The 23,565-nt window shown below is 42.7% G+C and overlaps 1 protein-coding gene across 1 annotated transcript in view; it reads right to left on the minus strand.

Annotated features, from left to right (window-relative positions):
* The window catches only part of dntt (deoxynucleotidyltransferase, terminal), a 150,293-nt gene that overhangs the window by 112,894 nt on the left and 13,834 nt on the right, over nucleotides 1-23,565 (minus strand). Inside the window, exon 3 of the mRNA XM_079511983.1 lies at nucleotides 4,816-4,999. Coding sequence (XP_079368109.1) covers nucleotides 4,816-4,899 — 84 coding nt within the window. The 5' untranslated portion in view covers nucleotides 4,900-4,999. The remainder of the gene's footprint in view (nucleotides 1-4,815; nucleotides 5,000-23,565) is intronic.

Raw genomic sequence — 23,565 nt, forward strand, 5'->3', positions numbered from 1 at the left:
AGGACGTCATCATACCGTCATCATGACGTCATTTAGACACGCACCCTCTGTAGACATTTTTAAAGATCAACTCAAGACTCACCTTTTTGAGTGGTGTAAACCACTCCTACAACTGGCTTTGTTAGTTTACGTGTCTGTCTGTTTGTCTGTCTGTCTGTTCGTACCAAAAAATGAGCATGGTTGCTATGGTCACCCAGTTCATTACGTCAGACCACAGCTGATCAGTCTATATAAGACCTTACACCACTCAGTTCACACGGGTGTGGTTTTTTACTCTTGCTTTTAGTTGAGTTTTAGATTTAGTTGAGTTATCTATTCTGACTGATTTGCTGTGTGCTTTGTTTTTCGTCCATTTATGTTTTTATGCTTTTATTTTGTATGCTCTTTACCATTGTTTTATCTTTCTAACTGCTTGCCTGTGTTTTATTGCTATTTTTATGCTCTGCCCTGTGAAGCACTTTGAGTTGCATTTATGTATGAAAGGTGCTATACAAATAAAGTGTATTATTATTATTTATTATTTGGCTTGCTGGGTCATGTTAGAGCTTCTCAAACCGTGAGAGGTAAATAAAATCATGTAAAAGGACATACAATGAGTGCTGGCATTCTTCATCTCTACTTATATCTTCGAGCCTTGCACCTATAATGATTTTGTTTGAACCTGGAGTGCTGCGGGTTGTCTGCTACGGCAGTACTATTCTCTCAGCTTCTCAAACCTTGCCTGTGTTTAAATCACGTCTGAAAACTCACTTGTACTCCTTGGCATTTGAACATACTGATTAAGAGTTGCTGCTTCCACTGCATTATGTCCTTATGTTGCCCTGTTTATGTATTGTTGTTTTTTCTTTGATATTTTAGTATTTCTTTGTGTACAGCACTTTGTTTCAACTTTGTTGTATAAAAATGTGCTTTATAAATAAAGTGGATTGGATACAGTCTGAAGAGGTGAGTTTTCAGACCACGGTGGAAGATTTGGAGTTAATCTGCAGTTCTGATTGCAATTGGAAGTTTATTCCATAGTTTTGGTACCAGAAGGGAGAAGCGTCTGGGATGTGCAGCGTAGCGTTTTCACCTACCATGCCCACATCTAAACACAAGTTTGACTATGGCCACCTCTCAAGGATATATTTGCGGGACATCCTCTGGAGACCAATCTCATCTTTCTTCCCTTCCAAACAGCCTATTATAACATCTCATCTCTCCCCACGCTTAGAATAAACAGGCTCCTTGTGTGATGGAATGTAATGGAAATATCACGTTTCAATGGCTTTTATACTTAAACGTCTCTCCCTCAGTCGGCGTAGAATATTTATGATAGTCAAAAGACATTGCATTTCCAGCTAGGCCGCTGAGGAAGAGCCATGCACGGGCTAATGTGTCAGGGATAGTAACCCGCTTTTGGAAATGCCAGTATCTCTGCGCGTGGTGCGCAGGCTTCTTAAACAGATTTATATCTTGTAAAAATCTATTGGGAAGTGCCGTGCGAATAAAATGCCACCGTCTGTTGCCATGCTCGCATCAGAATGGGAATACATCACAAGATAAGCAGATGAAGCGACCTCCAGTTACCTGGGGAGACGGGCCGATAAATGTCAACATCGCGTCATTAGCCTCGCCACGTAATGACCTGAGCTACTAAGAGGAGGAATACTGATGCGCGCTCTCTCTCTCTCTCTCTCTCCCTCTCTCACATGATGGAACACCGCCGAGCACAGTAAAACAGAGAGTGTTACATTGAACTCCGCCTGATATATACAATAGTGTACAAATGGAAACAGAAACGTATAAGGTCTTTCTATTTGGTTCCATTCGTAGACTCTCAGAGTTGAAATGAACACCCTGGATTTTACGATGTGCGAGTGGCAGAGGAGAGGAGGGTATGAGAAGAGAGGCTCTTTCTTTCCCCCCTCATATTTCACATAGCAATGACACAGATACTGAAGGTCCTTGTAACCACTGACACTGTCAGTGACAGGGAGCAGTGGTTGGAAAAATAACTCAAATGTTTTGCTTAAGTAAAAGTATCAATATTGCAATATAGAAATACACCGTTACAAGTGAAAGTCTGGTAATCTAAATGTACTTGAGTAAAAGTACGAAAGCATTGGCATCGAAATGTACTTAAAGTACCAAAAGTAGAAAGAACTCGTTATGCAGAATGTCCCATTTTAAGATGCGACGCATTGTGAGCTTGTAGATCTGCTATTTTCAAATGGCCGAAATGTGTATAGGGCTGAATGCATGTTTTGTAATGATAATTAAAATCTACAAATTAACCAGTAGTAACTACAGTTGTCATTTGTAGTGGAGTAAAAGTACAATATTTATATCTGAAAGGTAGTGGAGAAAGGTAGTGGAGTAGAAGTAAAAGTACTGAAAATGTAACACTCAAGTAAAGTACAAAAACATTTTAATAAAAAAAGACGGATGTCTGTGGACAATTACATAGTATTAATCTGGGGTTCCTTGATGTGAAGAAATGTGGAGCCCAAATAAGCAAGTATACTATACACTTTAGAATCAAGCCCCAAAAAAACATCAACCAGCAACTACCAATAATTTATTTGCAAGTGTCAAAAGTCAAAGGTTGCTTAAAACAAGCAGACATGGCAACACGGCCTGAAGGAAGCAAAGCACACACACATGGAGCCCCAGTACGTTGGATGAGAAAACGTGGATAGGGTATACTGACTGACTGACTGACTGCTGAAAATAGGCTGGCTGGAATAGACGGAATAAATGTGTTTTGCCTGAGATCCATAATAATTATGCTATGGGAACCCTCCATAGTACCATCCAAGGGGGAACAAATCAGAGTGAGTTTCTGTTAGCCGACTTCTCTGAACCCCTGACATCCAGTTGATGGGTCTATTTGGCACTTGTGGTGTGATATGGATGGGTGGGCGGTGTGTGTGTGGGTGTGTGTGTGTGTGTGTGTGTGTGTGTGTGTGTGTGTGTGTGCGTGCGTGCGTGCGTGCGTGAGGGGGGGGAGGGGGTGTTACTTCTGCTGCTGTCAGCTAGGCTGAAATGCAGAACTGCAAGTGGAGGCTGAAGGGACTTTAAATGCATTCTCAGCTTCTCAGACGTCCTTCAGTCTGTGTTGATTCAATTCATGTGCATGCAGTGAGAGCAGGGCAAGTCACCCAGTCACAAACAAAGTGCTATGTGCAGTGAGAGAGTAGGGCAAGTCATCCAGTCACAAACAAAGTGCTATGTGTAATGAGAGAGTAGGGCAAGTCATCCAGTCACAAACAAAGTGCTATGTGCAGTGAGAGAGTAGGACAAGTCATCCAGTCACAAACAAAGTGCTATGTGCAGTGAGAGAGTAGGGCAAGTCAACCAGTCACCAACAAAGTGCTATGTGCAGTGAGAGAGTAGGGCAAGTCATCCAGTCACAAACAAACTTCTCTCTCGTGTTCTATCTCATACATGGACAACATGAAATTCAGAAACATGACTCTCTTTCATTACTTCAGTCTTTATCAGTAGCTTAATAAGTAGTTATTGTCTTTTTTATGTCCAATGTATTTGTATTTACTTCATAAAGGCATTTTTAAAGGCATTTGAAATTAAATATATATATTAATTTTCAGGATATTCAAAAACAGCAAAAACGTATTCCGAATTTCAATTCAAATGCGCCACGTTTTGAGCTTGTAGATCGGCTATTTTTGCTACGGCCCTCTGGAGTGAGTGTGAAATATAGTGGCCCTCTCCATCGTCAAAGTTGCCCACCCCTGTTCTCATCTCTCTCATACGGTGCACACAGACTGCATCACATTAGACACATCGAGTGCAAGTGCTTATATACAGTACATTTGTGTACCGGTACATGTATTATTAATATATTACAAAGCTCCTTGCTGGTTCCCTAATTTTTATGATGAATTCCTGTTCTGTTTTATGATGAATTACTGTTCTGTTCTTTGGCTATATAGAAGTGTCTATTTTTACGTCTCTAAATGTTTTGATGAATTGAACAAGGTGGACCCTCTTGTAAACAAGTGTAATGCTTTATTGGGTCGTCCACTCACAGTTAACAGTCTTTGTATTGAGTTTGTGCTTGAAATGTACTGTAATTCTGCAAACTGTTAATAAATATTTCAATCAATCAATTACCTTTCTCCCGTGATTTACGGTCCCCCCCCCCCCCCGTTCATGTTAACAGGAATCGCATGTACATTTTTGGTTCTGGAATATATAGTCAAGTCAAAAACATCAGAAATGATTATCCTTTGTTAAAGCCCATGGTGAATGATGGAGGGACTTCCCATTTGGTGTGTAGTGCCATCTAGTGCAGGTGTGGGCAACTTTGAAGATGGACCAGATAGTTCCAAACTCACTCACCGAGGGCCACATTGCATATACTGTCATATTAAAAAAATGACTTTTTTTGCTTAATGCTATATTTGAATTGAAATCTTGAAAAGTAAAGTTTCAAATGCATTTAGTTATAGTGGCTACTCATGTTAACTTTTTGAACTTGAATGCATAAAAAAGACAAATTCTAATACTAGTCATTCAGCTACTAATATACCGTAGACTGAAGTAATTAAAGCGGGTCATGTTTGCATGTTTGGAATTTAATCAATAATATATAAATATTCAGATATTAACCTGCGGGCCACATTAAGTGAAGGTGGGGACCGCATGTGGCCCCCGGGCCGCCAGTTGTCCATTTACATATGATCTAGTCAGGTGCCTATACCATGTGACCATCAGGGCATTTTTCAGAATGACTGATTTAATTGATCATCTTCCCGATGTTGCACACACTCAAGACACACACACGCGTTCACACACACACACACTCACCTGAATGTGGTGCCTGGTCTCCACTGCAACGGGTCTCCCCTCCCTCATGCTGTCAGTGAACCAGCTGATGTCCAACAGCTGCATTTGGGACGGACCTCGGAGGTCACCGTGTCCCTTCAGCCACGCCCACAGTCCCCGCGGCGAAGCCTGGTTGTCCTCTGACACCACGTGAGTGACTTCATCACTGTACAGAACAACAGAAAGTACTCACATGGTTTACTTAATAGTATTTGTAGTAGACTAGAATTTCCCGGGCCTTCGGCCCGCTCATCCTAGCGCCATGCGATGCGTCGCAAATGGGAAGAAGGCAATGGCAACCCATGATGTTTTCATTTATGCATTTGCTTGGAAAGCGCAAAGTTGCCAAGCTGGCTGAGTGGCCCTGTTTGGTTTTGTGTATTTGCGTATGAAAGCGAGCATGGCAAGGCGCAGGAACAGTATACTGTACTGTACTGGGATGTAAGTCTTTGTACTGTACTCATGTGTACTGTACTGTACTGTTCTCTGTACTGTTGTTATTAGTGTTGTGTTCTTATTTTTTTTTTATTACTATTATTATTATTATTACATGGATTAATATTCTGATGTACTGTACTGTACTGTTCTCTGTACTGTTGATATTATAGTTGTTATTAGTGTTGTGTTTTTTTTAATTATTATTATTACATGGATTAATATTCTGATGTGAGCTTTCTTTCTGTACTGTACTCATGTGTACTGTACTGTTCTCTGTACTGTTGATATTATTGTTGTTATTAGTGTAGTGTTGTTATTTTTTATTATTATTATTATTGAAAGAGAGCATGGCAAGGCGCAGGAACAGTACACTGTACTGTACTGTAAGTCTTTGTACTGTACTGTACTGTACTGTACTGTACTGTACTGTACTGTACTGTACTGTACTGTACTCATGTGTACTGTACTGTACTGTTCTCTGTACTGTTATTAGTGTTGTGTTCTTATTTATTATTATTATTATTATTACATGGATTAATATTCTGATGTGAGCTTTTTTTCTGTACTGTACTGTACTCATGTGTACTGTACTGTTCTCTGTACTGTTGTTATTATTATTATTAGTGTAGTGTACTTATTGTGTATTATTATTAGCGTTTTGTGGCGTGTGTGTGCGTGTGTGCGTGCGTGCCATTTCAGCTGCATCGCGAGGCGATCCAAACCCCCCCCCCCCCCCCCCCCCCCGCGCGCGCACGCACGCACGCACGCACGCACACACCACACACACACACGTCTGCAGTGACACTGCGTTGTACACAGCTGTTTTGTGTTGCAGCGCGTTGTTGCAGCGGCGCGCGTGTGCGTGTAGTGTTGGTGTTGTTGTTCGTATCCATATATGCGCCTCGGTTCGTCCCGATGGTACGACGGCAGGTGTCGACGCGGTCGTGTTTTCATTATTGTAACTGTGTATGTAATCGCGGCGCTCTCCGTCCAAGTTAGAATCAGTGTAGAACCTGTGTTGTTGTTCTTCTTCTTCTACGTTTGGTTTCCGGCAGGCTGTACACTGTGTGTGTGTGCACGCGCGTGTGTGTGTGTACTGTGTAACTTCCGGTGGTGTTTCCGGAAGTGTGAAAGGTATCACGAAAAACACGTGGCGGCTGGTGACTTTTGTCCTAGAGAGGGCGCTATAAAAATATCAAGAAAACATGCACTATAGGTATCATCACATTCAATGGAAGGCTTTTAAAAATACAAAATAAACATGGCATGGCCAAACATGGCTAATTTCACTGCATTTTCCATGTAGATTGAGGCTACATGGTTTTTTTTTCATTGTCTTGTTGTTCCATTATGAAAATTAATTATTATCTTTACCTGGCTCCATGTGGCTCATCATTCATGTTTTTCTAGCGTCTGTGTTGACTGTGTGTTAAACTATATGTCAAACTGTGTTGTGATGTTTATGCTGCCCCCAAGTGGTTTGTGGTGTGTCGCACACATTTTGCGACCCAGTGGTTTCCTATCGTTTGTATTGAAGACATGTGTACCGCAATGCATTACCCTTCAGTGCTGAGAGTCAAAGGCTACAGATGAACGCGCACCAACATGTGACACTCAGTAACCAATCAGAAACGTCACACAACGTAAACAACATTTGACATTTCATGGCAGCATAATACAACGTGGCAGCATAATACAACTTTTAATCACTGCCTTTGGTTAGTGGTTCCTTATATTATCTAATATTTACGTTTCTGGATTGCTAATTTTAAATAAATTACAGGCTGCAGATTTCGTTTCTCCGTCATTCTTATTCACGTTTTATTCAGGGGTTGTGCATGGTGGTGCGGCGCACCAGCGCCCCCTATGGACCGGCCGCCACTGGGTCACGTGGTGGGTTTTTGAGCCATTGGGAAGGGGTGATGTAGTGTTGCCAGGTCCACGTATTGTAAGCGAGTGGTAGTGTGTGTAAGTATAGGCTGTAGGCTGTAGGAAGTCAGGGTTTGCGGCCTTGTTTACATAGACGTGGCAACAATGTTGGCGGTGCAGCCAATGAAAAGAGGGGAATCACGGGATGCAGTGTTGCCAGGTCCGCGAATTGTAAGCGAGTTGTAAGTAGCGTGTTGAATGGCATTTTTTCTGGGCTTGTTTTGTTTTTTTCATAGACCTGGCAACATGTGAGTGTGTGCGTGCGGGGGTGTGGGTGCTTGGGGAGATATTGTTTGTTGTGAAGAGATACAATGCTGGCGTGGGTGTGGAAGGGAGGCAACGTTGGCGTCAGTGCAATGAGTAATGTTCCGCGGGTGGTGTTGAGGGTCGGCGTTCGGCGCGATATGAGGAGATAGCGGCCGAACGACGCGGAGGGTAAGTGTGTGGCGTCACTGCCGTGTGAGTATAGTGTGTTGCAGTGTGTCAGTGACGTGTCAGTGATGTATGCAGTGTGTGACTTTGGGTCCCTTTTCCTGGGTTGGGTACAACTTCTCACTTGTATATATAGATAACAGGAGCACTATGGTTGCAAAAGGGATGAAGTGGCCCTTTAAGTAAAAGTATCAAATACCGCAATGTAGATGTATACTCCGTTACAAGTAGAAGTCCCTCACAAAACGACGCATTGTGAGCTTGTAGATCTGCTATTTTCAAATGACCAAAATGGATACAGGGCTGAAGTGGTTAATGTATGAGAATGCATTGGGCGTTTAAGTTAAATACGAGGGGGACATATTTTGACAGCAGACACTGCCTGTATGTACATTATATATTTAAACTATTTTCAGCAATGGTACACTTATTTTTTCAGTGGGTAGATCTTGTTGAGCTGGTCATTTTGAAAGTAGATCTCACGTCATAAATGTGTGGGCACCCCTGATGTAGGACTAGTAGCATGCCAAAGTTTGTGCTATTGCCATTGAGAATGCATTGGGCGTTAAATAACTCAGAAACTACAAATCATTTCAAAGTAAAAAGTTCCAGCATTTGTCTCCACAGTAAGATGAATTATAAAATGTGTGTGAATGGAGTTTCTAGGTGAAAGTGATTTTTTGACGTGCCATAGAGCTGCCATTGAGCCCCATTATAAATTTCTCAAATTTGAAAGCACTATATTTCTAAAACTATGAAACATTTCAAAGATTCCTTTTCAGGCAAACATGTCCACCGTAAGATGAACCTAAATAGGTTTGAATGGGGTTTCTAGGTGTAAGTATGTAGGACTAGTAGTATGCCAAAATTTGTGCTATTGCCATTGAGAATGCATTGGGCGTTTAAGTTAAATACGGGGGGGGACATATTTTGACAGCAGAAACTGCCTGTCATAATTTCTCCCTATTCCAAAGCCCCCCCCAGGTGCATTATATATTTAAACAATTTTCAGCAATGGTACACTTATTTTTTCAGTGGGTAGATCTTGTTGAGTTGGTCATTTTGAAAGTAGATCTCACGTCATAAATGTGTGGGCACCCCTGATGTATGTTTTCTAATCTCCAAAGTAACTCAAGTTTTCCAATTAGTGTGGAGTAAAAGTAAAAATGTTGGCTCTGAGATGTACTGGAGTAGAAGTAAAGCTATTGGAAATTGGAAATACTCAAGTAAAGTACAAATACCTAAGAATTGAACGTAAGTACAGTGCTTACTAAATGTACTTAGTTACTTTCCGCCACTGAGAGAGGAAGGGGGGGGGGGGGGGGGGGGGGGGGAACAGGACAGGACAGCTGGTAGGTTATCAACACATAACTGAACTGTCACCACAGACAGCCCCCCCTCAGTGCCTCGATCTGTCCCTCAGTGTCACTGGGCCAGTCTGTTCAGTGAAGTTTGAAGGACAGAATTTCCTCCATCAAAGGACAATAACCGCATAAAATATATTGTAGCATTTATTTTTGTTTCGTTTGAATGCTATAACATGCATACAAGAGTGTTGATTTAACTCTGAGAGATGTCTGCGTGCGTGCGTGCGTGCGTGCGTGCGTGCGTGCGTGCGTGCGTGCGTGCGTGCGTACATATACACCTTGACTGTTGAACACCCTTTGAAAAGAAACCTATGTGCTCAACATAATGTAAGTTGGAATACAAATGATCAATAGTCGTTCAAACTGCTTTGATTCCCCTATATAGAACGGTATACCACATCTGAAAAGAACTGTGCCGTCTTTATTTCTCCTGGCAATATCGACAACAAGACGGTTATTTTTTGAAGCATCATGAAATGAAAACTACAGTAGCGTAGCATGCTCAATGCGCGTGGATTGAGGATCAACACAAACAACAGTAGTCAGTAGTAGACCACATGGCACAGACAGCTCAGTGCCTCCTCCGTGTGTCTGTGAATCCTGCAAGGCCCTTAAATGCGTCCTCCACCCATTCAACCGGCGTCATCTCATCCCACAGCTCGCAGTAAGACTGCAGTAAGACTTTCATAACAGCCCCATTCCTTCTGCTTCCTGCCACTGTGTGGCTAAGTACCGTACCCAATCAAAGCGCCCGACTGTGGATAATTACACTCAATATGCTCCTCCTCTTCCTCCTCTCGCCACTCGGTGTGAATCGGTGGAACTGCTCCTTAAAGGGGGGAGTCCCTGCAGCTCTAATTGGGCAAATCAGTGGCGAAGCTAATCCTCGATTTGCTCTGTATACCCTGGCCTGGTCAATGATGGCTATTTAAAATGGCTACCGGGCGTGTGCCTGCATGGTGACTCAGCCAGTTAGTTTGACAGACCATAATTATGCCCCTTGTGAGCCGCGAGGACTCGAGTCTGATTCTTGTCCGCATGTCTCTCTCTCTCTTCTTTCTGCCCTTATACTTTCCTGTCTCTCTCTGCACTATCCTATATCTAAGAAATAAAGCATAATAGGGCACCGCAGTGACTCACCTGGTAACAGACAGTGCATACCACATAAATAAGGGTATCGTCCAGGGGTGTCCAAACTCTTTTTCCAAAGGGGGCCATAGCTAAAAATGTTCAAATGCCTTAGGGCTGACTGCATCTCCCATCCTACTGTACACAGTACCACTGGACCATAACAAAGTCCCATAGAAATGCATCGCATTACAATAACTTTAACTACAGTGCGATATCAATCTATCGTATTTTGTTGGCCGTATAGTCAAATGTAAGCCTGTATTCTGTGCTGTGAAAAAAAAGAGTTCAGCATTTTTTGCACATTTGCCACACATTTTGCTAACTTTCCCTACATTTTGGCTTTCAACAAGGCAGGTAGCCTATTGTAACATTAGATATTCACGTTGTGATGTGTTCATACTTACGTTAGCACATAATCTATGTGGCTCTTTTTGATACAGAGACAGTCATGGCGGCAAGACTTCTTTTTTTTAATCCAAAATGAGTTAATGGCACAAGGAAGGCTCTTCACATACTAGAGCATTTCTGAAATAAATGTCAGAGCTGAAATCGACATGAACATATAAATAAATTGTCACCATTGGTTGCAGTTTCTTTTTGAGTGGTGCTAACCACTCCTATATGCAGCAATGTATGAATGTATGTCTGTCTCTGTGTCTGACTCTGTATGTACATGTATTAGGGTTGGGTGACGATGCGAATATATCGGCAATCGTGATTTGGATGAGTCTATCGCCGAATATTTTTATGAGGCGATTTATTGCTGCGATTTTTTCTTTTGCAAAATAATAGTAACCTACGAAATAATGTAAGTGTGAGCAAAATGCGAATCAATTTGGGCCAGAAAGTCGTAACAGCGGCCGGGTGGAAAGTGGAAACCCCCTCCTCTCGTTATAATGGTATGCTCCCAGAGTCCCAGCAGCATCGGGGGACGGGAGAAGTTCAAGTCATGCAGCGCGCCGCTCACTCACTCTGGTCTGGGCTGGCTAAGTAATAATAAGGCTGGGACCGAGGGAGGCTAATGTACTGTCTGTAGCCTACATAATGTTTACGCTCCGGAGTCCGGACAGCTCCGGACCCATGCAGTTTAATAATATACAGTCACACCAGAATGCACATTGCTGTCTCGTGTCTCAGAGTCATCACAACCCAATGCACGACCCGTGAAGTCGGGGGGGGAAATTAAAAAAAAAGAGAGAAAAGGAAGACGGGAGTGACAAATCATTAGCAACAAGCTAGTCTAACAGGCTGGTGTTAGCTTGTTGCTGCTGATTGGTAAATGGTAAATGGTCCATTTATATAGCGAGACAGGCGCGTCTGAAAAAAATAAACCACAGATCCACAAGCTCTCAACGCGCCGCTGACGTGCCGCGTTGAGAGCTTGTGGATCTGTCTTTTTTTCAACTCGCGACACGCTGTAAACTAATCACATTGCACGAATATATTGTCTATCGGCGATTTTGGGCCAGACGATGGGCGATAGGAAAATTATGCATACATACGTGTATGTATGTATGTATGTATGTATGTATGTATGCATGCATGCATGCATGCATGCATGCATGTATGTATGTCTAAGCACGGAAGTACCGTTTTTTCACCACCAAACACACACAGTACAAGTACAGCACCACTCAGTTCTGATTTTAAATCATTAAATAGCTCTGACCCAGACTCTCTGGTCTCACCACTCTGGGTCGTGACTAATGAGAGAGTGCAGTGCAGATAGGTTGGCAGGTGAGTAGAGTAGACACTAGTGTGAACACTCAGCAGTGGCCAAATGAAATGGAGGGAGAAATAGAGCAGTGGTTCTCAAAGTGGGGTCCGGGGACCCCCAGGGGTCCTTAAAGGGGGTCCCTGTGTACCCGTGTTGTCTTTGGCAGGCAAGGAATACAGTGACTACATTTGAGTAGAAAAGAACTAGAACTTTTATCTTTTTAACAATTTTACTTGTAATCCCATGAACTCTACTATGAACTTGAGTAGGAATGGATGAAAAAAGGGGGGGTGGAAAGGGGTGGCTTAGGCTTTTTAACATTTTTTCGCAATTCCGACTTCACGAAATGTCAACATTCAGTCTTTCAGAGTTTTATTCTCACTATTGCAACATTATATCTCAAAATTCAAATGGATGTTTTCCTTCTAATATTAACTTCAGCCTTTTCCCCACAAATGTAACCAACCTTGCATCACTGTGGAAAGCCTGATTTCTATTCTAAATTAACTGGTCTGATCCTGTCTAGACTAGAGTCTATACCTACTGTAATCAGATAATTTGTATACACACATTTGCAATGCATGCACCGTTTCCATATCCGCTCTCTAGACCCAGGCTGGATAAGAGACCTTAAAATTAATCCCAGTCAAATGTGAGATAGGCAATTGCGAGACAAAAAAAAAGCTAAAACCCATTTAATTCAGGCATTTTCATTTTTACTCAGTGGCAAAAGTGTCCTTCCATACCCCGTCACTGATTTAATCAGCAGCACTGCTTGCCACGGTGGCAGGTATTGATTCTGCTCCACTGAAGCCCCTTTCACTTGAATTTTAAAGCTGTTTCGCAACTGACAAACGCAACAGGACATTGATTTCAAATGCAGTCTGGTGTTGATCCAGAGAGGCATGATAGATCCGGTTTGAGCCCATATGGTGTTGCGTTGCTCCTGCCGTATGCACGGACATCTACCTTTGTGGTGTTTACTGTACTGAAAAACAACAGGTACCTATTACCTAAGTACCCAAAACAAGTTTCCACCATCACCTTCATTTACTTTGTGTGGCTTTCAAACGAAGTTTCTAAATTTCTGTATTATTGAATGCACTCTAGTGTTTATATGAGACAAAGCCAGCCTAGAAAAGGGACTAAACTAGCATAGATCGATAGATAGATAGATAGATAGATAGATAGATAGATAGATAGATAGATAGATAGATAGATAGATAGATAGATAGATAGATAGATAGATAGATCCCATATCAAATGGAAGTTCTTCCCTAACTTTATTTATCTGATGTTGCAGAGCCAAATTTAATGCAAGAAGAGATTGACAAGTAAACTAGGTCGCATGCAGATTGTTGCCAGATTGGAGTTCTGAGAAACAGCGGGACCCTGAGCCCAGCCCAGCAAGCAAGCAAGGACAGTCTAAAGTCAATGGGCTTTGATACGGAGAGCTGTCTCCAGCACTCAACCTTTCCCTGCCCACCACGAAAATGCACAGAATAGACTCACTGTACTGTATATGCATTTTTAAAACCAAACATAACTAAGACATCTATAAATAAAATATCAGAGCCAAGACAACTTAAGTAAGGCCTCAATGCACGACTCACAATTTCTATTCATAACACAGCAAGCAGCTGCTGTGTATTTGCTTCCTGGAGGTGTTTGAGACAACTGCAGTGAGCAAAACAATGCATAACAATGCTGTTGGGCAGAAACCTCATATCTCCATATTTAAACTGTTTATGTTTTTTTCCCCTCCTTAAATTAATGCCTTAATACTTCATCATACAAAAGGTGTCGCACAGAAGTTCACGGTTTTGGACATACATGCCCCATTATTATAACTAAACAACCAAGGAAAATCAGTCATTTAGACTAGCCAACACAGGTAGTCATTCTACGGAAGCAGGTGACACTGTACTACTGTAGCATGAAACAGTAGTTCAAGACAAAAGGTAATTTGTGTGTGTGTGTGTGTGTGTGTGTGTGTGTGTGTGTGTGTGTGTGTGTGTGTGTGTACACAGTGACGCAGACTGCTCAAGACAGTAGAAGAAAGGCAGCGTTATCAAACTGCAGCTGCTAACAGATTTGTCCACTTGCAGAATTAACGTTAGTTTGAGGAGCCGCGGTCTACTTCCTGTCGTTGGTTTCAAACAACTGCATCAAGCCGAGCGTAACCGTAGGAGAGCGTTCAAGATGGGTTTCTGGGAATGTTGCCATGACGCTCAAGCTGGCTGAGACGCACGTGTACACACAGTCACGCACGCACACGCATGCACGCACACAGAGAGAGACTGACAGAAAGGGAAAGTTTAAACTCTTACACACACACACACACAGACTGACAGAAAGGGAAAGTTTAAACTCTTACACACACACTTTATTTCTTGCTATCTCACACTCACTCACTCACTCCCAGAAAGAGAACTACAGCTGAACCAGACCTCTGCTCAATACATCTGCAGCCTATAAGCCTGCCACAATGCATCCTTATTTACAGGCATCACTCACCATAACTAAACCTGGCAACTGTGACGTTGGAACGCAGCTGTCATATGGAGGACCGCCACCGATCTTTGTCAAGTAACTCCCTTAAGTTTAACCATGTATTTTCAACCACACGTCCCTATTTTGGGACATGTACACTTACAGGTGAAAATGTAAAACATTGATCAAAAATATAGTCAAACATAATACTGGAAAATACCAGCGTGTAGATCAGCTATTTCTGGTATTCGTCACAAGACAAGAACACATTTTCCAGCTAACAATGCATTGCATCACATTCACTGATAAATGGAATAAATTCATTAACATAACATACTCTGTCCTTATCTCTCCTGTGAGATGACAGATGATGCATTGTTTCCATGTATCTGTACGGTAGATTAGTGGTCCTCAAAGTGACTCCCAGGGGTCCTTGAGGAAGTTCCAAGGGGGCCCTTAGCTAAACGGATAGTTAGGAACCAAATGGACCCTCATGGGTCTTTAACTCAGTTAAATTAACATTGACTTTACGATATAAATTGGGGTCCCAGAGATAGAAATGCCATTAAATAATAAATGGGGGTCTGTATAGCCCAATGCATGTAAATCTGCAGGGATCCTTGAAATTAAAATGGTTGAGTCACTGCTAGAGCTGTAAACATCTTCTCTTATGGGAGTCTATGGGGTAATATAAGTGTCAATTTGGGGGTCCTTGAAATGAAAAAGTTTGAGAACCACTGCGGTAGATTAGTGCTCGCTACACAAAGTCAAAACCAATCCCCGTTAATTCATGAAACTTTCCTATAGGGGAATGACTTCCAAACTGCTGTTTTTGTAGAACTTACTCCCCTACTTATCCAAAAAGTTTTCTTCTTGCAGTGTTTCTAATTTGCTTTGCTGCTGTTGCCAGCAAACATTAGCTGGGCTGGCAAATAACTATACCATCCTGATGGTATTTATGGAGGTGTTGTGGACCATGGCCAGTGTACACAGTCCACTAAATCTTCCCAGAGATTAATGGTCTTCCTTCCCGATTAAGTAATTATAATGACATTATTGCAGATCCTTAGATAATCGACCCTTAACTTCTATGACATGAACATGAGGGGGGAAAATGTAAGAAATGGGCAAGGTTGAACATGAATCTCTTTTAGATCTTCGATTTTAAGGTTCCATCTAAAAAAAACAATTAGGAAAGGTTCTATCTTAAACCCATATTTCTGAGAATCTAGATCCTGGAGGAATCTGTGGCAATTAAACACAAGATAAGCAGGACAATGGAACAAAGAAGAAATGCCGCACACGCACATGGACACACACTTCATTAACAACCTACGTCTGCTTTTCCTCAGACAGAACAGCAAAGAATCCTATTCTGTTAAGTTAAGTTAAGTTAAGTTAATAGCAAAACTGCTTCTCTCAAGACAACAAATCTAGTCCAGAATCCCAACCTGAGGATGTCATCGACGACAAAGCCCTTGGACCTGGCCAGCTGGGTCAGAAAGGTCCTCCTGCTGCGGCCCATTTTCCTCTCCACCAGATACACTCTCACTTCTGGATATTTGACCTGCTGCTGCCCATCATGACTCTGAACGCCAGCCTCTGCTGCCCGCTGCTGCCTCTTCCTCACGCCAGGTAAAATAGGAGCGTGGCGGAGCATTCTCTTACCAAAGATGAAGTAAATCTAAAATAATTTTGTTACTTTTCACTTTTCAAATAAATTCACTGCTTAACTTCCATCTGAGAAAGAAAGCAGCCACTTGGTGATGCCAGTATTGTGATACTTTGTTGCAATGTCTTTGTTTTCTAGTTTTATCCCAGGATGGAGTGGCAGTTGGAACAGAGTTGGTGAGAATGGGCAGACAGGAAATGCCCCTGGCAACAGGTGTCCACCATTTGGTGTTTACCAAATGCATCAACTGCATATCAACTGCATATCAACTGCCAAGTTGGCAGAGAATGGCGGAACATTTATAAATGAGAAGAAATGGTGTTTTTTTTGCATCAGGCATTCACATACAGTCACAGCCCAGCCCAACCCAGTCTGACTTGAACAAACACTGCCTGCCCATTGCCAACAACCTCCTGATCGATACGTATCACGATACGATATGCATCACTACATTTACTCTTGCAGAGTCCTAGACCACCGAATCAATTTGAAAAACTTGATTGATAATTGATATTTAAACAAAAAGCAAGGGGCAAAAATAAAAAATAATGTTTTGATGGATAAATGCAAAAGATTTAATCATATATATCGTAACTGTCGAGATGCCGATGTTAAAGCTGCGTCTCACACACACACACACACACACACATCTGCCATATCGATATGGTACGATACAATGCAATTATCGGGCAGGAATACGATGTAATTACCATATTGATTAATTGAACCCACCCCTACTGCCTAATTAATGTACCGCAGATCTACTAGTTTTAATGTCATCTGCTGGGCTGACTTGAGCTATACTGTAGCACCTTGCTCCGGGCCCGGGGGGGAATGATGGGACCTGCAGGTCACCTCACAAAACCCCCACAGCTGTCTTGCCATGTCCAGTTCATCTCGCCACCTCACCATCTCATTTATGTCCAGACAAAGCCTGTGCCATCTGCTCCCTGGATTTTAATTAGGTTGTTGCCTTTTTAGATGAGAGGTGACTCAGGTGAGCCATTCCTCTGAGATTCCCCTCCTAGTTCATATGTGGACTTGCGTGCATATTTACAGGTATTCACGCCGTCAGTGATTAGGAGCATTTAGCTGTTTATCCAAGGATCCATATTGGGTAATGATAAGTTATTATCTCTAGCAGGAGATGTTGTGTTCACTCCTGTCAGTACTATGTGTGTGTGTGTGTGTGTGTGTGTGTGTGTGTGTGTGTGTGTGTGTGTGTGTGTGTGTGTGTGTGTGTGTGTGTGTGTGTGTGTGTGTACAATCAGCATCATATTTCTTTGCAAAATTCGTCAACGACAACTATCTATACCCCCCCCCCCCCCCCCCCCCCCTCCTCCACCTATGTGAGCCTCCAGGCCATCGAATACAGTAACTGCGAGGCTATGGGAGGCCAATCGGGCATCTGTCCATGTGGCTTACGTGATCTATATACTACTAAGTAGTGAATTACAACACTCCTGTCCCTCCGGCTTATGGGATGTATACTAGCCACTGCCCCATCCAGTTTCATACTCGCACACAGCTCCAAAACAATCTCATCACATCATGCCCCATGACAGACAGAAAGATGGAGGCGTTAGGACATGCCTCCTGGCAGAGATTTGCACTCTGTACAGGCTCCCCCATTCCTAGTTCCTGTTGCAACCTACAAGCAAAAGGGTACAATGTGGCTTGAATTGTATTACTTTCTCTATAGCTTCAATTATATATGTTTAAACAATGCAGTTGAACATACAGAATGAGGGTTACAAAGTTACAGTTGACTGAAAAGGTTTGGGCTGAAGCCAAAGCTTATTATGCCCACCTTATTAATGATTAAAATAATTATCCCGTAAAGATAAGGGAAACAAAAACAGAGAAGAAAGAACAGAAGCAAAAGGAAAACTGATTTTCTACAATGCTGTGCTTCTTAACTCTTTGAGATATTCATGGATTTCTATATAGTTTTTAGACTTCTCTATGGCAGAATGGCGTTTTTGAATGATTTATTGAAAATTTTCTGTTGTGAATGTGTGACAACGAAAGACCTTCAGAGAAAGCTTGACTTGTCTGCTTCCAGGAAAAAAATGAACTGAGTTGATAAAATGTTTAGTTCTTGTGTTGGAAGCCATTTAAAAGAGCCTGCATTTACACTGTTTTCTGTTTCTAGGACAACAAAAAAAAGTTATGACCAGTTGAAGTTTTATTTTCTAAAGAACTTTTTTTCTGCTGGGCGTACACACCCATGCCATATCTCATTTTAAAGGGTGAGTTGTCTAGTTAGAAAAAGAAAAAGAAAAAAGTTTCTCACATGTACCACTGTAGATATTTTGCCATCTATAAATAGCATGGTCAGTCAGGACCAATCTGACCTATCCAGCTAAAAGTTCCCATAGCTCTGCATTGGAACGTGATAGAAACTCAAATTCTTTTTGGGGTAAATGTAGACATTCTAACGCACATTTTGATATATACCATGTCTACATAGTCTTACCAGTACCTTGTATATTCATGCATGAATCTCAAAAACCTGTTACGAAGAAACACATCCAAGGACATTGTTTTGATATGACTTGGTGCCCATGATATGTATCAAAATATAGACTTGAATGTATACTGCATTATAAAAAAAAAATTGGGTTCTTACCATCTACAATTACAGAGTAAATCACAGTTGAAACTCGCTTAGTCAAACCATAAACCTCAGAATAGTGTAAAAATAGCCCGACAGGTATCTCAAATTGGAAAAGTGCACTTTTATTTTTTCAGAACATAACCAGAACATAACCAGAACATAAACATTATAATTTAAAATAATTACAGAAAATAAATAAATACTAATGCAATACATAGTGTACATACTGTACACTATTTTGACGTTGACATTGTATGTGTAGGCTATACAGGGTACAGTTCTATTTGACGTTGACAGTGTGTGTGTAGGACACCGACCCCCCCCTCCCCCCCTGAACCACCGGAGATGAAGCAGCTTAGCCGCACTGTTACACTATTTTGACGTTGACATTGTATGTGTAGGCTATACAGGGTACAGTTCTATTTGACGTTGACAGTGTGTGTGTAGGACCCCCTCCCCCCCTCCCCCCCTGAACCACCGGAGATGAAGCAGCTTAGCCGCACTGTTACACTATTTTGACGTTGACATTGTATGTGTAGGCTATACAGGGTACAGTTCTATTTGACGTTGACAGTGTGTGTGTAGGGTATACAGGGTAGTTACAGTTCTATTGACGTTGAGGGTGTAGACTTTCAAAATAAGACAGAAAAAAAGAAAAAAAAAGAGAACAGTTATTCAAAGTAGTGCTTGATATTCTTGTCCTTGTGGTAAACGAAGAAGCATGGGAACAAACACAAGGGCACCTCACAATCAGGGCAGTAATACAGGGTCATATGCCGGAGTGGTCTACCATTGGGACCGTTACTGAGCAGGTGGAGCCTGCAGGTTCTCTTGTCAATTCTCACTGGCACATGGCCACGCAAATGCACCTCAAGTCTCCTATTCTCATCACCTGCTCTTGCCCTATATGGACGATCACCCCCCACTGCCCCCTCCGCCGCCGCCGCCGCCTCCTCCTCCTCCTCCTCCTCCTCCGGCCTCCCTGGTCTCAGTGATGTCCACCTCTCCACCACCAACATGATATAGTCCAGGAGAGTTTTTGTCCTGCCCTGCTTGAGTTTGTGCAACACGAACGCATTGTACATCACCATCTGAAACATGTAAAAGACAAACTTCACAGGCCACTTGTAGGACTTACGGGCAAACGGATAGTAGGAGATATGTTGGTCTAGTTTGTCCACACCATTCATGTACTTGTTGTACTCGTTGACACAATGTGGCTTAATTTTTTTATCCCTGACTGGCTCGCCTGGCGTCACTCTGGCTTTCTTACGCCTCTCAGTGACTGTGACCATCGTGTGTGGGTGGATGGTGCTGCACATTTTGACAACCTTCTTGTCCCGCCAAGCCAACAGCATCACCCCGTCATTGTTGTGGCGCATCAGAGTCTCGCCCAGCTTCATGTCGCCTGGTTTGCTAAGCCGCTTCATCTCCGGTGGTTCCCCCCTGTTCTTCCTCATCGTCCCACATACATGGGTTCCCAAAGACAGTAGCATAATACACCTGTTCACTGAGTTGTACAGATTGTCCATGTACAAATGGTAGCCTTTGTTGGACAACGGTCCGAGAAGCTCCATCACGGTCGTGTCCAGCCCACAGCCTACTCCGGTATATGGCTTCATGTTCCAGAGGTAGCCCGTCGCTGAATCGGCTAGGCAGTAGGATTTAATCCCCCATTTTACCGGCTTCAACGGATTATAGCACTTCCAAGCCAGTCTTCCCTTCCATAGCATAACACCTTCGTCGATGGATATGTTCTTCTCTGGGGTGTACATGGACTGAAACCGGGCCAGAAGATAGTTCACAAGATATCTGACTTTGTACATGCGGTCCGCTGTGTCTGGAGTCTCCTGGTCACTGAAGTGAAGGAACCGCTTGAGCAGCAGAAACCGGGTCAGGCTCATGGTGCGCCTGAACTGCTGTGTCTCATTAGCCTTACGCCGGGACCAGTATGACACAAGGGTTGGCTTCCTCACAAGGCCCGTCAGGAAAAAGAGCCCGAAGAAGTTCTTCAACTCTATCACAGAGACATCCGTCCATTTCTTCACTGTGGAGTGTGGGAGTGGGTCCTGGATCTAGATAGATAGATATATAAGTTAGATTTATTTGCAGAAATTACAACAAAGTCATCAATTTGGGAAAACATCAATGTGGAATATACACAATACACACCATTGCGATGGACTGCGCTGCATATCTGTTGGTCTCATCGCAAATATACTGGAGCAGCTCATCGGTCAGCAACAGCTCAAAGAAGTCCACTGGATCACTCTCTGCACTGAGGTCACAGTGAACACCCGGCTCTCCAGTAAACGGGATGTCCTGTGGCTCCCACCCACCAGCAGACCACCCTGGCGAAGCCGTTGAGTTGGCATCACCTAAATTACAGGAATACACAATTATTAGCATAAAAAACATTGTTTTTATTCATGTAGAATACATCTGGTGGAGCTGTAACATGTGATGAGACTATAAAATGATATACATGATTTTGTTCTGTGCATTGTATTTATACCTGCTTCCATGGGCACAGGGGCAGCATCTGCAGCTGTCGAGATGATGGGCTGTTCATCATCTGTAAAACAACAACCATTTCAATCAATTAGAGGCATGGTGTAGCGTTCTCCATAGTGCCAAATGCAGACAGACTTTAGCCACATCCACAAGTTATTTAGCTCTCTAGTTACTCACCTCCATCCACATCACTGTTCACCTCATCTTCATCATCGTGCCACTCCTCATCACCCGGTTCTAAATATGTACAAATAAATAATCATTTAGCTGGAGTGCACGCTACAATTACATTCCTTCATACAAAAATGTAGCCAATCACATACGAATTGTGGCCAACACATCCATCTATTCAGTGTTGATCCATTTCAGCCAACACATTGTAGCCAACACACATCAAAGCAAAGCAAAGTGTCCATCGTTGTATCCCCCCCCCCACTGCTACAGCGGTGGAGTCCTAAGCGAACCAATGGGGCTTTCAAATAGATCTGTATTGAGCTTGCATGATGATCAAATGAACGTATTGTACCGTGGTTTATATGCTATATATTATGAGAAATGTTCCATTACTTTTTTCCCCATCTATTCAGTATTGTTTTATCGTTTATTATGATCCCTGTTTTTTTGTATTACTTTTCCGCGCCGCTGGGGGAAGGGTGGTGTAATGCAGGCCGCAAAGCTAAGCTAATTCATTATACTACTAAATCTATATAATATTGCGCTTGCATGATAATCAAAATAGTGTATTGTACCGTGGCTTATAGGCAAAATCATATAAGATGATCGCTAGAAATAAATGATTTGGATGATGTAGCATGCACGATAAAACTATCATATAAAAAATGTATTTTGACGATGACGAAGGTTTGACGAAGGTGCCGCCATCATGCGGCCATGCCGCATGATGGCGGCCTCCTCCTGAAAACCTTCGTCATCGTCAAAATACATTTTTTATATGATAGTTTTATCGTGCATGCTACATCATCCAAATCATTTATTTCTAGCGATCATCTTATATGATTTTGCCTATAAGCCACGGTACAATACACTATTTTGATTATCATGCAAGCGCAATATTATATAGATTTAGTAGTATAATGAATTAGCTTAGCTTTGCGGCCTGCATTACACCACCCTTCCCCCAGCGGCGCGGAAAAGTAATACAAAAAAACAGGGATCATAATAAACGATAAAACAATACTGAATAGATGGGGAAAAAAGTAATGGAACATTTCTCATAATATATAGCATATAAACCACGGTACAATACGTTCATTTGATCATCATGCAAGCTCAATACAGATCTATTTGAAAGCCCCATTGGTTCGCTTAGGACTCCACCGCTGTAGCAGTGGGGGGGGGGATACAACGATGGACACTTTGCTTTGATGTGTGTTGGCTACAATGTGTTGGCATTTTTCGTAACAATGTTTCAGACAATAAGATTCTTACCATCGAGCTCATCGGGGGACGGTTCGGCTCCATCGCTGTCTCGAAACGGCTCAAAGTCCTCTTCGGAGGAAGATTGGGGGGGGGGGGCGACAAACCCCTTGGAAAACCTCGTAACCCGTGTAGATCGGCGGAGCACGGTGTCGTCGCTCGAGCCAGGCCGGGGAGAGGGACCGCTAACACTGGGCGCAGGCTTGGGGCTAGTAGATGCGAGAAGGCCGCGATCCTGCAACCCGCTGCCACCGGGCTGGGGACCGGGCGAAGCCGCTTGCCTGCTCTTCTTCTTGACGGGGGACAAGAGCTTCACATCGGGGACGACAGTAGGCTCGACATCGGGGACAAGGGGCTTAGCATCAGGCCCGGGGGGGACAAGAGGCACCACCGCATCTCCTGGCTTCTCTCCGTCGCTACCAGACAACTCCTCGTCGGTCTGAGGTGGAAGAGGATCAGGATTACGGGGCCGGCCCTTCTTCCCGACGAAGACCATGCGGAGATGTTCCTCCATGGTTGTTTGGCGCACACCACCAGTGGAGGTAGAGGGAAGGGGAGATGGACGCTTGGAGCGTTTTTTTGGCGCCATGTCGAACTACACTCTGACACTGACTACTGACCGACTACACTCGTAATCTACTATATAAACTAACAAGACGTACAGACAAACCAACACTCAACCAACAGACAGACACACACTAAACAGGTAAAAATAAACACACTAAACTAACGATCTAAAGCTATACTATACACAGATAAGACGGCAAGACGCGGACACTTTTTTTTGGGTTTTTTTTGGGTTTTTTTTGACAGACAAAGACAGACAGACAACAGACTACTAACTAAAGAATCTAAACTAAATATAAACCTAAATTACTACAACTAAATACTAATATTACTACTACTACTACTACTATTACTACTACTACTACTACTGCTATAAAACTCGCTCAATCAATCAATACTACTCACTCACTTTCGA

The sequence above is a fragment of the Electrona antarctica genome (genome assembly GCF_951216825.1).
Source record: "Electrona antarctica genome assembly, chromosome: 10".
Lineage (NCBI taxonomy): Eukaryota > Metazoa > Chordata > Actinopteri > Myctophiformes > Myctophidae > Electrona > Electrona antarctica.